The 17,307-nt window shown below is 44.6% G+C and overlaps 1 protein-coding gene across 1 annotated transcript in view; it reads left to right on the forward strand.

The window, feature by feature from the left end:
* The window catches only part of LOC135383352 (uncharacterized), a 303,304-nt gene that overhangs the window by 121,399 nt on the left and 164,598 nt on the right, over positions 1–17,307 (forward strand). The window contains exons 7-8 of the mRNA XM_064613074.1: positions 5,554–5,880; positions 7,862–8,103. Of these exons, the coding sequence (XP_064469144.1) occupies positions 5,554–5,880; positions 7,862–8,103 (569 nt within the window). The remainder of the gene's footprint in view (positions 1–5,553; positions 5,881–7,861; positions 8,104–17,307) is intronic.

Raw genomic sequence — 17,307 nt, forward strand, 5'->3', positions numbered from 1 at the left:
CCCAAAAAGATACTCTACTTTCTACACGCCACATATCGTTACCAGCGCCATTCGTGTTGATAACAATAAATAAGGAATAATTTTCTACTAGATTTTGCTGAATTATTTCCGACAAGTTTAAATTAGACCAAAGTAAAACGTGCAAAGATTTAGTGGCAACTAAAAGGAACGCCACGTTCGTTCAACTGGGCGTATTATCAGCATTAACTTTTCTTCCGCGCCGATCGTCCTCTTATTTCTACACCCTGTCATTCCGTTGCACCGCGTAATTAGCTGGAACTATAAATAGACGACACTCAGCCTAGAATAAAGTACACACTGAAAGGGCTGACTGTCCGTGTCATCCTTTTATAGTCGCTACCGAACAAGCAGGCTTTACGAATCTAGATATATAGCCAGCCTTGGCACATCGGAGGGTGTTCACGATAACGGTTCTGAAAACTTGATGAACCGACCGCCTGATTCCTTTGAAGTGGCGGACATCACGTCGCTGATGTTTGAGTCGCCAGCTTCTCCACAGAGAGATTCTATTCGATGGAGCAGTGAATACCCAAAGTGTAAAATCAGGTGCGATATCTCCTGGAAGAGATTCTGCTTCAAGGGGGGACACTCAAAAAAGTACCACGTACCACTTTAAAATAGCAATAAAAATGTAATTGGGTGATAGCGGGAAAAGAGCAATCCCCCATTTTATATTCGAAACTTACTGGCTGCTTCTTTCCCGATCAGCGTGCACGTTAATTAGGTGTAGGCGCGCAAGTCATACAGAGAGAGTTAAAAGAAGAAAAAAAAAATGATTGGAAGCTTCGCCGCATAGCATTTCTGTCTAGCCGAGAAGGTTGCTTTACGAAGCACTAGCTTCTCCACGTTGAAAGATGGAAGTCACTGAAAAGGTTAGCCAGCTGTAGGACTCGAACCCACATCTTCTGGATTACCGGTCCAGGGCTCTACCAATTGAGCTAAGCTAACACACCTCCCCAGCGACTTCCATTTGAGGCTTTGCTTGTTTGTTGTTTGACGCTTTGTATGTATTTGTCCTTGCTATGTTGTTCCATCCTCAGAACATCAGTTCTCTCATGTTATCCACGTTGTTTGCACTTGCACGTGTAGTACATTGGATTTACTCACTATATGTGGTAACATGCTTACTCCACTCGCGCAATGCACTCTGGGCCGGTCAGACGTAACTGCAAGCTTAATCAATTCAGAGCAACCCTCAATCAATTTTTTAAAGAACAAAAATGAATAAGAAATGGACGCATGTACTCTAGTATATTGCGGTCCTAATACTTCACGAATCATATTGTCACATTTGTGACTACATGATGTGAATTACTTTTCCATTACTACCAATTTAATTCAATTACTATTAGTGCCGGGCTCTTCGCTCCCTTTTTGATTTCATGCAAGCCACTGGACTCCTCGAAGAGCTCTAAACAGAACTCCGACCTGTCATCGTCTTCGCGTTCACCATAATTCATCCTCTCATATTAACCTCTGTGAAGTGGGGTAGGGTCATGTGGCTGCCACGGGAAACATCTCATGTCATCATCACTTCTCCTTCATTTATTGTTGTTGTTGTTGTCAATGACTATTTCCATTTCAATGACTACCATTTGTGAATTACTTTTTTTTCCGCTGTGCAACTCTACGCAGCACGAACGAATGACATCGGTTTGAATATCTTTCGCTAGAAATGACATTTCCCGTCTGAGATGGGTATAACGATTTCGTAGACATGTCCCCCACACTACAAACCTCGCAAAAGAATCAAAAGATCCACGTAAGATATTAAATAAATACGTAAATACGTAACACACGAGGAAAACATGGTGTACCTAAATTCCTGGATCTCTTAGAGTTATACTCACATGACTACATACAAACATTCATTCTTATATCCAATCTAGTGCGGTCAAATTCTACTTAAGTCTACGGGTGTGTGTAGAACATAAATGTGCATCGCTGTCGACACAGCTTGAATTCATAATAATGTATCCAGATGAAATAATTGAGCATTCCGAAGAAATTTCTCGCTGAGTGACGCCCCTGTATCCAGATCGCGCGGAAACGATCTGGATGATCTGAATATTTAGCGAAAGCGGAAATAACGGACGAAGTAGCAGAATTAAATTGATTACTACAAAAATGAAGACAGCCGTTTCTACACGCAACGCAGAAATGCGGAATTGTTCAAGTTTGGTTACTTTTTCTATTCTGTCTGTCCGTTGCTTTGCTGCTCAGGCATCACAGCAAGCCTGGACTAGGGAGTTTTAGTAGGTCGGAAGGTGTTCACGATAATGGTTCCGAAAACGTTTTAAGTCAATCGCCCTGTTTCTTTAAAGCGGGTGACATCGCGTTGCTACGCTTAGATTTGATAACTTCCTTTATCGATGTCCTAAAAATAGTTTATTTTATATATATTATATTATTTAGAGAGGAAAAAAGCCATTAACAAATAAGAAAAATGACGCTAGATGTGTTTGCAATTCAAACTTACAGATTAAGATGGCTTCTATGGCTGCACGTAGAAAAACAGATACTCATGGAACGATGCGACAGCACCAGAGGACACGTGTTTCGCCGTGTTTGCGGCTTGCGGTTTGCGTTCCATGAGTATCTATTATATTATTTATATATATATATATATTAATATAAATAATATATTCTATATAAATATATTATATTAAACTAAAACTATTTAGTTTATATGAACACTAGTTTATTTATACACGAAAGTGATAAATAAACTATTATTATTATTATTATTATTATTATTATTATTATAAAACTCGCTAATGACTACCATGGCAACAACCAATACGGAAACCTACTCGACAAGCTTCTCAACCGCCAGACTTTTTTTCTTAATTCACTTTCTATCCGTTTAATAGAGTCTTGTTTGCCTTTCCGCTTTTATGCTCATCAACACAAAAATGGTTATTGTCCTCGCAAAATGGCAGATAATCAATTACCAGGTACCAACCCGCCTTTTCTTTATCATTCGTTTATTCAAAATGCCCAAATTTTGGAAAATCCCCTCGGCCCTTTACCCGTTCTCAAAGGTCGATTCAAGATTTGAAAGTCAAAGAAAAGCTGTCTTCATTTTCTCGCAACAACTGACATCGATCCAAGTACCGCAAGACGGTATGCCTTGAGCGAGCGGAAGAATGTTTGGAAATTCCTTGAGCTATCCTGTAACCCGATGTAATATAAAAACCTCTGCGTGTCAGGGGAAGCATCAATATGATGTACAGCTTGGGACAAAAGTTTACGGAACACCGAGGTGTCGCATTCCTCCAATGGAGCGACAACCTAGCAGCAAAAAGGAGTGGACGTACGTACTGAGAGATGGATAGAATAGCCCGCCACCCGTTTCCTATTCGATTGCCTCGTGATAGCTAGCAGGGAAGCGCTCCGATGAAGAAATACACAGGTGCCGTGTTCCGTAAACTTTTGTCCCAAGCTGTACCTGGAGATGACATGATGCGAGAAAGGCAGTCGTGCGCAAAATGAAATTGGTACACACGGTGCAAAAAGGCTTCAGTACAATGGTGTGAGAGGGCGAGTGCATTACAGCTATATCGGTTAACAACGTTTGCTTAATGAATTACGGAAAGACATGTATTGCATGTCACATTACATATGTGTTGGAAACAGCAGTGCAATGGTGAACCGTTTACGTTGGCTCCCGAATACGGAACAAGACGGATATCAGGGAAGTATTCGCCTTTCCAACTACCTGTAGAGGCGCTCGCGTCGTCTTCAAGATGGCGGAGAAACGAATGGCTGATGTATAAACCAACCTGCTTCATGCCTTCTTCCACGAGACACGCTTCAAAATTGTACAAATAACATAATACCCTTGTCAAACGGGCAGTCTTCAAGGACCATTGAGATCAATGATAATTGAAAATGCAGTTAGCACCACTTAGCGTGTAATATGTCAACCTGTCAGGAAACGTGGATCCAGTGCTTTTGGAGATGTTGACGCGTTACACGCTTGGTGGCGCTACGTGCATTTTTCAATGGTGATTGACTTCAATGACAGGGTTATAACAGGCGTGTCGTTTCCCACTGTCTTCCTTGTTTTCGTTCACGCCGCTACTGTGATAGTAACTTTTTCTTCCCTTCTCGACATTGAATTGAATTGAACTGAATTCTCCGCAGCATTTTTGCACTGCGGAATTGAGCAGTGATGTTTCTGTTTGAGTTCTGTAAGCCGGGAAACCCCATCGCATACGAAGGGAAGTTTCGGGTCAGGGCGAAACATACTGGTCGTCTGCTATTACTATCATTCATTGAGTGCTTCTGCCGGGATCCGCTAGGTGGCGAGCAGTCAGTTGGAGAGGCGAAAGGAAGAGAGAAGAAAGATATTAGATTTATTCTTGATAGTACAATATTTATCTGAACGTATTGATTTTGTTTCAACGAGTTTTGGATTTTTTTGTATCTTCTCGATTCCAAATGATTTTCGAATCTACAGGGTGTCCCAGAAAACGTGTCATTGATTTATAAAAATACGACACCGCCTAGAGTCATGCGGTCAACGGCATTTGTACTTAATGAGTTTTTGCCACCTCCTGATGTGAATGTCGTGTAACGTAAGTTTAATTATGTAAATTTTTGCGAACTTAAGTCGGAAATTTGCCAAGCAAAGGTCACTTTTTTTCCCCGCCATTGTGAAGAGCGTGTCTAATTTACTCAAATTAATGATAATTGACAGGGATATTCAGGAGCTATCCCATCGGAAAATATAGCCGAACATCGTGCTCTACGGAGCTCCCACAGGATAGCGCAGGATGAATTTTTCAGCGTAATCTTTGTTGGTCCGACGAAAGGAGGTTGGAAACCCAGCCCACCCCGGCATCGCAGAAAGAGATAACACAGGCACGGCTTATCGCGTCCGACTTTCGCTGGGATAATGCTTTCCCTCTCCCGATTTTAGGAACTGCTGCTTTTTCTACTATCACTGTGTGGGCTGACTTTGGAACCTCCTTTCGTCGGACTGTGAGCGATTGCGCTAAAAATGTCATCGCGCGTTATAGTCCCGTGCTCCGAAAAGCATGATGTTAGGCTTTTTTTTTTTCGAGTTCATGAATATCACTGTCAATTATCATGAACTTGAGTGAATTGGGCACGCTCTTCACATTGGTGGGGTAAAAAAGTGACCTTCACTTGGCAAAATTCCGAGTTCAGTTCGCAAACATTTACAGAATTAAACTTACGATACATGACATTCACATTCAGGAGGTGGCAAAATCCTTATAAAAAGAAATGCCGTTAACCGCATGATTCTAGGTGGCGTAGTTTTTTTTTATTATAATTCAATGACACGTTTTCTGGGACACCCTGTATGAACAGTATAGCATATTCTGCATGTACCAAAGAACGAGTACTGACTTTGACAGGGAAGGCTCTATCACGATATCGATTTATTTTTGAGGATACGTTCCTCGCTTGACCTCTATACGCCATCTTGGCTTTCCTGTCTCCTGTGTTCTTTATGCATGCCGATCATTCAAAGCACAGAGTCTGGATTTCGTTCGGCAGACTGTCGCCGAGGAACACGACCAGGACTGCGGAGCTGAGTCAGCGTCCCGCCTGGACAGCAGTTCCGGAGGGCTCCAGGACACGGTGGCGTCGCATATGTGCCAACTTCTGCGCATCGCTCTGAGCAGTCTAAAAGGGGGCCAAGGCCTTCAGTTTACGGCGCTCCTGCTCATCAACAAGTTGGTGGACCTGAGCGTTTCACGCGGCCTGGCCCTCCACCCTATCCGCAGCCGACCTACCGGACGCTGTTCCGCGCACAAGATCACGGGCTTATGGCACCAGTCGTCCAGCCTCAAGGAGAACCACAGCTTCCAGCCTTTGCCTTCGGTACGCTGCACGTATTTGTCCTATTCAATCAAACCGGTTCTTGTTCCCGTGTAGGCAGTCGAGGTTTTTCTAGTAGAGGCCGAGCACCGAAATTGGGCTATTCCAGGTGTTATCATTGCGAGGATGCGTTCTTCAAGGGTGACATAAAAGTGTGCCGGTCACTAGCATGTACCATTATGAGGAGATTCCTAGACTGGTGAAGCATGATACACAGCGCACGTAAGACAGGGACGAAGTGAAGACAGACATGACTGTCCTGTATTTCTTTACACTCTAAAAAGTGAACTTCACTTTTTTTTCCTTTTCTGTTTCTTTCTTTCGTTCTTTACTGTTTTTTTTTTTCAGAAAATTTTTAAATTTTGGAAACAAAATGAAACGTGCCATGCAGCATAGTTATTCATTATGAGAGCGGCAACGTTTCCTGAGGCTTGAGGTGTTCGACTAAAAGTTAGCACCGAAGCGAGTGTTCATTTCTGGTTTTGAGTGCCTGCTGTCCATTCGTGTCCCCTCAGACTCAAGGAAATATTGCCTTCCTCACGTGTACAACAGCCGTTGTCTCGCGACGTAAACACCCAATTATTATGTGTACAACACCCATCCTACATTCTCCTACTTTGTTCGTACATTTGCTGCGTAACATTGCAAGTTTTTCGAAACAACTAACTGCCTGCAGGATTTTGACGACAGGAACATGACATTTCACAGCCAGTGGCACTGACTCGAAGAGCTGCGTTGCTTAACCGTTTACTTAAACGTTTCCCTGTGAATCGCTCAATGATTTTCTTGTACATTGAGTTTGGGGTGCACGTACTCTAGTTTTCAACCCCGCGTTCCTCCGCGACCACGTTGCGTGGTCTGGTATCACGACCTACTAGATTTTAACGGCCATATCATAGGCACCCCTTCCCAGCGCCGCATTTTGGAAGCTAGCGGTGGCGCTACTCATCGGCCCAATTATTACTTCCTCAACTTTTACAATACTCTGTACTTCAGCTTACCTTAGTGTTTGTGTACAAGCGGTGGATGTCCCACGTAAGATGTTTCATGCTAAAGTTGATTGTCATCACCACACTTCGCGTTTTCATAGGAGCTGTTGCTGTCGTCTGCTACGGTAGTCGTACGTCCGCTTCTGCGCCTTCAAATTTCCATTGTCCAATCATGATGTAGATCTCGCGGGCCGATGCGTAGCGCCTCTAGCGGATCGTGAGGACGGGCTCCCCATAGGGGTTGCCGATTATGACATGGTCGTTATAGCCTAGTAGGTCGTGTCTGGTATGCACACTTCCAAATTGAGACCGGTTGCGTCGCATGTCGCGGATGGCCTGCCAGGACAGCAAGACAGAAGCCGTGCGACATTTTACAGTACTGTTCAGAATATTTTATTAACATAATTATCTAATTACACAAGTAACTGCCTAAATTTACAGTACCTGCAGGCAGCTCGCCTTCTGCCTGGAGACTATGACTCGTACGTGCTGAAATGCTTCCAAGTGCCCACGTGGCTCGCGGACGAACCGCTTTACGCGGACGATGAAAAAACGTGCACGTCTATCAACCTTTCCCATTTCTTGTTTTCGTTCCTGACCAATCCTAGCGGGTGTTGTCCATCGACCATTCCTATTGCTTTCTTTTTTTTTTTTTTGCTTTTTTTCTATGGTCCACTACTTACGCTTCTGCAGATCTGTAGGTCTTCTGTAGACCTTTCTTATCGCTTGTTTTTCAGGAACAATTCCTAGACCTTCTCTTCTATAGTCTTTTCCCGTTGCTTCTTTTCATTCCCAGCACTTATTTTCCAGTCCTGTTTACCAATACCATCGCTTGTTGTTTCTTCTACCACTCCCTACCAAACGTGCACGTCTTCCCCAATTTTTACGGTTCTTTTCTTTTTTTTTTTTTCCTGTTCGACCGTTTTGCTGAAAGTCAAGGAAAGTTGATATAACGTTGCTAGGAGCGTTCCTTAAGTATGTTTTACTCCACGCAGGTGTTCCCGTGGAAGGTTCCCAAGGTGCCGGACCCGCCCCCGGGTCGCTGGTGGTGGACGTGGCGTTCGGGCGGACGCGAATGTTCTACGGACGCCGAGCCCCCGTCCCGAGGCTCGCGTAACACGTTCTTACGTATCCTGGCCCACGAAGGGGTCGAATTCGTGCTCAACATGCTCAATAATGCCATCACGCTCCACAAGAGGGTCGTCGGCACGAGACATCATTGTACACCCTCGCACAGGTGACCATCTCTTTGTGGTATCGTTTGGAAGGCAGTCGAAACGGTACCTTGTTTCGTGTATGCCAGATATCCCCGCGTTCAAAATCCCTGGTCTCAAAATCCACGATACCAAAATCACAAATTGCAAAATCAAAGCTTATACAGGGTGTCCACGCTAAGTGTGAACAGATTTTTTTTAAATATATCAATCACTTTTTTCGAGATGAAATCAATTGCAATATAGCATATGCTGAAGGGCACTCCCTAGGGGGGCATTAACAGACTCCTAAGGCAATGTCTTAATTAACTTTCAATAATTAACTTTTTAATTATAAAAGCTACGAAGTTGCTCCAATGAGAACATCTGATCTCTTCGGTCACCAGATACCAAAACCGTTTTCAGAACAAAAATCCGTTCCGTAGATCGTCCGCAAAAAAATCGTGAAGGAACGCCATTTTTTTCTTTATTTGGTTTATTGCGCATCTTCAAAGAAGCGGCTGACGTCTAAATACCGTCATCTAAATTTAGCCCTAGGGAGTGCCCTTCAGCATATGCTATATTGCAATTGATTTCATCTCGGAAAAAGTGATTGATATATTTTTAAAAAATCTGTTCACACTTAACGTGGACACCCTGTATATCTGCGAGCTTTGAGAATGACCGTGCTTTAAAGTGGAATATCACCGAGCAACGCGCCAGATACGCGTGTTTTCGATGTTCATTGGAGTCGTTTCAGCGAATGATATTCGCATTTTAGCGACGGCGTGTGAACGCGCTGGAGCAACGCGAAACCACAAAACGAAGGTTGGTTTACGGTCACTAGAGACCTATATAGTGCTGTAGTAAGACCAAGGTTAGTTCAAGGTCACTTCAAGTGTATTGACTACAGTTCCCCCGAGTGCTGTAGGCGGTGCCAGCATTAGATGTACCGATTTGGGCTTTTGAACGCCTGTATTTTGAACGTGTGGATTCTCAACTGTGGCGGGCCCGTTTGCTCTGATATCTGGGAGCAAACAAAGTTTAGGTGCAAAGTTCTCAACAGTGCCTTCTTGGAACACCATCAACGACGGTCTGTTTCTGAGGGACCAGTACATGTGACCGTTGACAGGGTCCTACGCCCCATTTTTATATGGATCTGCTGCAGTGGTGTCGCAAGCTTTTTCTAATATGAAAGCTCTCTGGATGCTCGTAATTGGCACAGGAGTCCTATAGACCCACTTCTTTTTTGTAAACTAGACGGCGCAACCGCGCATGCGCATATGAGCAGACGTCTCTAGTGGGCAAAAGGAAGTAGGAAGTCGCATGGTGCGTACGGCGTATTTGGCCTTTCTGTATCGCGTAGCACATCCAATAGGGACACAGGCCATTAATACAAACTCCTTTACAACGAAACTCAGGGGACAGCAAAAAAATTCGCAGTAAAGGTATTTTCGTTAAAAAGGATGTCCATTATTGGACCTATAGGCTCCAGCGGGACCGCAAAAAAAAAAAAATTTGCTGTAGTGGTATTTTCGTTAAAAAGGTGTTCGCTATAAAGGAGTTTGACTGTACCAACCGAAAACGCCCAGTGATTCGATGATCACTCAATACTTGCCCACCTAAAAGGAGAGCGGCGCCGCCGCCGCATCGCTATGACGTCACGCAGTGAAGTGAGTCAATTTCAGTTAATTTCGCGTTATACGTTTTTTTTTTATCCGTTAGTCTTAAAAAAACAGTTAGAGCAGCACAGATACCATTTATGCGGGCCGGTTTCGTCATCATGCGGACGTCCCGTTCGAAAGAGCATGTACCTGCTGGACGACTAATTACCTAACATTCATTAATTAACTTTTAATTAGACGCTTTAGAGCGCAGCAGGATTGCACGTGACCATTATTTGAAATTCTCAAAATTTCTCAAAAATCGTGAAACGAGCACGTAGTTTGAGATATAAAGCATCAAACTTTGGTATGCAAATGAGGCGAAACCAGAACAACACACTTCTCGAGCGCAGAAACGACATCGCTTCGGCTTATCTGGGCCCGAAAGCGGTCTATCTGGCCAACAGATGAGCGTTTATTCCAATCAGCTCGGTCGCGTGGCACTCCGATGCGAACGCCCTTTCCCTTTTTTTCCTCTCCCCTCGAGTTCGTAGCTCTGTTCTCGCCTCATTTGCATACCAAATTTTTGGCGATTTACATTTCAAAGTACGTGCTCGTGTCAGGATTTTTTAGAAAGAGGGCGGATTCAAATAATGGTCGCCTCAAATTCTGCTGTTTCGCATTTTCGCGAAACCATATAATTAAACAGTTAATTAATTAATTTTAGGCAAGTGGTCGTCCAGATATTACAGGGCTCGTTACCACAAGACGTCCGCCGGGCCGCTTAACACGCACGCAGAATGGCATCAGTGTTGCTCTCACAACTTAAAAAAAAAAAAAAGAAAGAAACTTGTAAAGGATTTAAAAAATCACCCTGTAGAGTATTTGGGGACTTGTGTAAGGGAGGGCGTAACGTTAGAGTAGCTTCGCAGTATTTTTCTTTCTTTCTTTGGTGGCAGTTGGGTTCAGTGCAGGCGTAGCACACCTTGTCGGAGGACGATTTCAGTTTCGTCCTAGTTTTGACACTCATACCCGACATTCAACCCAGTCCAGTCAATTTCGCCTGTGACTTGCTCAGGAGGTCACTGTTTTGTGAGTTTCCGTAAGGAACAATAAATCTTCTTAAGACGCTAGCAATTTGGTGGCGCGGTAAAGCTCCTTAGACACGCCGTCTTCGAACGAGGCACGGTAAATCGATAAATAGCGCTCGCGGCGGACGGGCTTCAACACGGAGTGGGGGGATCTTACGTGCTACGCCTTCATGGTTGCTAGCTGAAGCAAATAGCATTCAATAAACGGAACTATGAACGCGACAAAGGTAAAATATGTAATACATAGACAGAAATCGCTTCCTCGAGAAGAGAGTGTCGGTTGGTTGTTCGCTAATTGCACTCAAACGTTCGTCGGTTCTTTCTCTAAAGAAAAAAAAAAGAAAAAAAAGAGGGCACCATCTGGGATGCGTCCTCATCTAAAACGAATTTGAGTTGGCCTGACTGCACTTTGATTTTGACAAACCCTCTATCATACGCAGCTGGACCACTCCCTTGAATTCTTTTCTATTGATAAGTAGTCATCAAAAATTTATGCCAACGAAAGAGAAACAATAGCAGAATGACGCATGAGAGTTTGCGAAGTAGAAAGGACCGAAAAGGATATAAAAGTTCTTTGTTTTTTTTTTTTACGTTGAAATCACAGACGCGCCCTCTAACTATCAATCCAGAACCGTGATAAATTGGAAGCGTCCAAAATCGAATGTGGCGTCTCGAAAGAGGAGAGACTATCTCTGGCCAGCTGGCAAGGGGGCGCCACGTTTTAGGAATATATTTCACTCGGACAATCGGATCTGCTCACCAATCTAAATGTAGGCAACATTGCTTTTTTTTTTGTTTTGAACCTACTATAGTGCTGTGGGCCAACCAAAAATCACCACAGAATCTCAAGAACTTAAAGAGAAAGAGGGCTGACTCGCAAGCTACTTTGTGTAGCTGTTAATAGTCGGTTAATTAAAGCATTCGTAGTCGACGTAATTGGTGCCCTCTTTTTATGTAGAACACGATATGGGTGAAGTGCGCGTGCTGTCTTCTACACAACGGTTATTTTAGATTTTGCGTAATTTCGGAATATTTAGGAGCCGTCTGGAACAAAATATGGTCATTGACCGCAGCCCAGGGACGAAGCAAAAAGTAGAGAGCACACCTGCAGACTCTCAACTAGTGAAAATTTAAATTCATACAAAACAAGCACGTGATAAGCATTGCTAGCAAAAAAAAAGAAAAACAAAGAAAAAACAGGGCAGGTGTCCCAGATAGGTATTTAGCGAAAAACACGCGTAAAAATGTGGATATTAAGAGCGTGTTATTACCTGAAGTATGAGGTCACGCCGGAGGGGGGGGGGGGGGGGGCTAGATGAATCATGGTCGATGCGAACCCAGACGTGGACAGGTGGAAGAGGGGACATCAGGAAGGAGTCGGGGACAGGGGGGTTAGTATGCGTCCTGGGCCGACTTCAGGGGTAGCTGTGCCGACGTTCGTCTGGAAAGTCTGCGGAAAACCCAGGGAAAACCTGAGACAGCAGAGCCGGCGGTAGGATTCGAACCCACCGCCTCCCAGCGAGCGGCACGCCTTATAACCCGCTCGGCCACGCCGCTGGTGTTTCGCGTTCATTACCTTACTATAATGCATATATCTCCCAAGATAATCAATGGTGTAAGCTTCCATAATCTCCCGCACAGATTGTTCCTCGTTGAATACTGTAGAGTCTATAAGTAGGGAGTGACTTTTTCGGGTTAAATGCCTTTCTCAGATTCGGGGGATAAAAATCGGGCGCTATTTTTAAATCTGTAATTCGGGGAGAAATCGGGCGATAATTATTGTGCCTTCGGGTGGTATCGGGTGTTTTTGCTTCTCCCTCTTGTCTATTAAGTCCTTTCTTAATCTCTTTTTTGTTCTTTTGTTGTTGTTTTTGCGAGATCGTGACCTTCCAGCGGTAATCCCCGAAGGCATAGACAGTGTTGACACACCTGGGTACATGAGTTACACGTGGCGACCTTTGTTCGTCTTCAGTGGAAGCGTCACTTGAGGATTTCATAGTGACTGGAATTCGGGGAGAAATCGGGTTTAACCCGAATTGGTCGGAGGTCAGTTCGGGGGGAATCATCGGGCGGAATCGGGGTTAACCTGAAAAAAAGTCACTCCCTATTTATATGGTGCAATCAACAAAGAGGCATCTGTGTCGCACATCACAGGTTGCTGGCTGTGTTTTGTTGATCAACGAGCACGGACCTTGGAGTTCGAGTGGAGCACAGAAGACAACGTTCCTGCCAAACCTGGAAAAGCGTGAAAACCGTACTATTTTCCGACGCGGATGTCGGATGGTTCCTCGACCCACCAATCAGAAAATGTGGATTTCAAAAGTAAAATTTTTCAGTTAAACTAATTTATTTTTCATCGTTTCATTTTTAAATGGTCTATATGGTTCCCCTTTGAGGCAGGATAGGCCAGAGGAAAAGGGTGTTGGAATCAGTCGTCGGTGACGGACCCGATGCCCCTCGCTATCTGCCTAACTCAATGGATACGACAGTTGGAAAACACACATTTTACTGGACACTCATGGATGATACATACAATGAATGACTAAAACAAATCCTAACAATTTGGGCGTTGATGGGTCGAATGAGCCAATGCAAGGGTCCAACATCCATATGACGCTAGTGCGGCGCCACTGTTTGCACGCACAGTTTGGCCTCACACGCCTACCTCTAACAGAAATGCCTTGTCTTGGGGCGCCACGATGTTGGTGCCAGTAAGAAGAGGAACAGGACAGTTCCTTAGTGATGTCTGTTGCCGTATCGTTGATGAGGAACGTGCACTAGGTGCTGATGTCGGGCCTGATGTCGGGCCTGATGTCGAGGCTCTTATTGCTCAATTGCACGTTGTGGTGAGCGTGATGGATGTAACGAGCCTTGGTGTCTGTAGAAATATCTTGATCCTTGGATGTGGTGGTATTGTATATGATCCGTTCTCGAATGGGTTGTGATGATGATGTTTGAGAAGCTTCCTGGATGATGACTTTCTTCAGAAACATACTGTTGATTTTCTCCCGATCCAAGTTTGGAGATGGCTGATGGAGGTTGGCAGAGGTGCGCCATTCGCCACCAGGTATGAGGGTATATATTATGTTAGTGACGATATAGCAACTTGAAGAGAAACTGTTGTATTTGCTAATTTTACTTCCACGGTTGCTTCTCCGAACGGCATAGACTCGCTATCGACAGAGCTATCATGCCCCAAAGCTCTGCTTCCTGTTTTCTTAATATAGAGACCGTCTACCGGTGTTATCGTTTACAACAATCTGTATTACAGGTCTCACAGGGTGTCTAGATGGCACGTCTCGTCTTATTGAAGCAGTGTAGCTGTACTTCTTGTCCTTGTCCTGGTGTTGTCCTTTGGGTCATTTGATTTGTGGTTGAATTTGTCCGACGGATGAACTCCCTCGGTAGAATTAGGAGGTTGTTTCTCACCGCTTTCCCGAGACTGAGACGTGGAATAAAAGCCTTGCTGACGCTGATGTTCCTTCTTCATCTAGTCGTTTGGCTTTGGTCCTTGTTGACGCCAGTTTAGACTACGGCGTTTCCGAGAAGGTTCGATTTGTCGTGCCAGGTTGATGAGAGTGAGACAGTCACATCCTGTGGACATGTAATAGGAAGTCAGACTGGTCCTCGTTGCCTCGCTCTGTAGACCCATGGTGATGTAGCGTATCTTGTCACGCTCCCTAAGCTGGTAAGGGCACGTGCATAGTATTTTAACCTTTGCATGAATGTAGTCAGATATAGATTCTTCATTTGTCTGCACTCTGGCTTCACAATCGCGAATCCAATCTGGGAGATCTGGGTCATAACCGAACTGTTCTTTTAAACATCTGATCCAGTCTTGTTGACTTGCTTTGTTAGCTGATGAGTCTCGTCCATCTTGTTGATCATCGTCTGACGATTGGTGTTCTTCAGGTGTTTGGTATTCGTTGTCAGGAACGTATTTGGTGGGAAGCGCACTCGTAGATGCGTGTGGCATTCTAGCTGCTTGACGAGGATCAGCGTTCTCTGGAAGTGTGAGGTTACGTAAGACACGCTCTTCAAACAGTCCTTGCGCTGGACGCAAAAGAAGTCTCAATACCTCTGGACTTTCCATAAAACTAACTCAAAAACTCACATACATAACTCAAACCATAAAACTAAAAAAGGATTGGATGTTTGTCGTTAAGAGACAATGAAAATCGAGAGACGAAGCCACTCCCATATCTGAAAGCATTTGATACTGCACAAAGCTCTAGGTAAGTGTTACCAACAGAACCTAATTCGAACGTCGAACGTCGTGTGCGAAAATGTGAACAACTCAAAAATGCGTAATGCAGCAAAACTCTGAAAACGCAATTAATGCGTGCCAAAAATAAAAAAATAACGAGATTACGAATAGTCTGCTGTCAAGCTGTTCGAGTGACAGACACTATACCCGTTGCTATTTGCTTAACTCAACAGATCCATGAATACGACAGTTGGAAAACACACAGAGAGTTTACTGAATACTCATGGATGACACATACAAGGAAATACTAAAATAATCCATTACCTAACAATTTGGGCGTTGAAGGGCGGGGTCCAACATCCATGTGCGATGACTCCGTGGCGATGACGGTATAAGACACACGAGGAACGAACATGAGAGCGTGGCGCACGCGTTACTACAGCGGCGCCACTGTTTGCTCATGACAATGGCGATGATGCTAAAGCACACAGTTTGGCGCTCACACCTTGAATGCCGTAGGTTTTATATAGGACAGTCAGGGCAGATGCCTTAACATCAGACTTTTCGAACACGCTTCATCTTTGAGCAGGAGACACCTTCTGGGGCTGTGTATCCTGTGCTCCTACTTTTACGAAAACTACTGCGGGAGGTTACGGGAGCTCACACCATTAATTCCCTCTTGCAGATACACTATGCATCAGTTCCCCTTCGATATAGCTCGTTCAAATATCTCGGTTCGCGCCCACAATAATTTATCCAGCCCCACTCTGCCGTGACCTCATAGTTGAGGTTACCGCACGCTCTTACCATTTAGATCTTTACGCGTGTTTTTCGCTAAACACCTATCTGGGATACCTACCACCCAAGCAGCACAATGTACTGAAAGTCGAGTGCAATAGGGGTGGACGGTATGTGTCTTATCAATGTTCTTTAGTTTCATGTGTCTGTTCAAGGCCTTCCACCTACCCGTCCACCCCTATTGCACTCGACTTTCAGTACATTTTGCTGCTTGGGCAGCTTCTTGCTAGCGATGCTTATGACGTGCTTGTCTTGTATAAATGTGTTCCTTCTGATGAAATTTTCGCCACTTGAGAGTCTGCAGGCGTGCTGTCTACTTTTCGTCCCTCCGCTGCAATCAATCACCATGAATATGCGCCAGCTCCCCCTCCACAGCCCGCTTCTGGAACAAATTACTTCGAATATGCCGTTTAGTAAATTGCGACTCATACGGTCGATATGGAAAACATCACTCTCGTGTTATCGTAAGGTTTTCAAGCAAAGCTACCTTCGCTATCCACCGGGGTGCACAAGACGACAACGATGGCACGCTCTCGGATTGGGAGGTGCATGTTTGTAGCAGTTTACGTATACCAAAACTCATACAGAAAACTCGTAAAATTTTCAACAAAAAGAACGATATTATTCTGGTTGTAAGCGTGCTATGTGATGAAGTTTTGTATTTAGAGTAAACTATTTGAGAGCCAGTTTCTTGGACGAAGCCGTCCCGCTCTTCGGAAAATGAAACGAATGCAGAGGGCGAACATTCGGATTGCCGTAATTTTTTCGGTGTATAACACGCGTGTTATACCCGAAAAAAGTTGGAAAAATAGGCCGTGCGTGTTGTCTATAAGTGCGTGTTATACATCGATACATTTCCGCATAGGACCGCCAGTGACCTTGTATAACACGCAGGGTGATGACGGGTCAAAATCCTGTTGAAATCAACGGGTGCGTGTTATACATGATGCGCGTTATACACCGAAAATAACTGCCAGGCCAGCAAATAACTGCCAGGCCAGAACCGGCAGTGAGGGGGCCCAGTTGGAATTGTGCTCACGCTCTCATGTGAATAATTCCAGTCTGGAGAGCAGGTTTATTGACGAAAATGTCGATCAATAGCAGGGCATTCCATCACTTTTCAGACAGTGCAGCAGCGTCTATCCCAAATGGCTCACTGGGGGATTAGCGCACATCTCATGGTCATGCGCTGCCTGCAAAAAGCAAAAAGAACCATTCTTGCAAAGGTGTGCCACTTGAGGATCGCCGATTATTCGCCACGTTAATTTTTTTCTTTTGCTGTCACGAAAGAGCCACTTGCTTCTTCTTGCCGTTTGACGTCACTATGGCAGGATAGGCTCGCTGATTTCTAGAATGGGGTTGCGCTAGCATGCGATTTAGGATGACCGTAAAACCAGAACATGCGGTAAACGTTGCTGTACGTATAGACCTTGCCGCGTTACTCTCAAACCACCGTCTCCGTGCGCTCCTTAGCCTCGTTCCCAGCGACGGTTGCTCCCGTCGTCTGCTTCCGCTGGGATCAATGCCGGTGTCCGTAACGTCCCTGGA

This window comes from Ornithodoros turicata, chromosome 1 (genome assembly GCF_037126465.1).
Source record: "Ornithodoros turicata isolate Travis chromosome 1, ASM3712646v1, whole genome shotgun sequence".
NCBI classification, from domain to species: Eukaryota; Metazoa; Arthropoda; class Arachnida; order Ixodida; family Argasidae; genus Ornithodoros; species Ornithodoros turicata.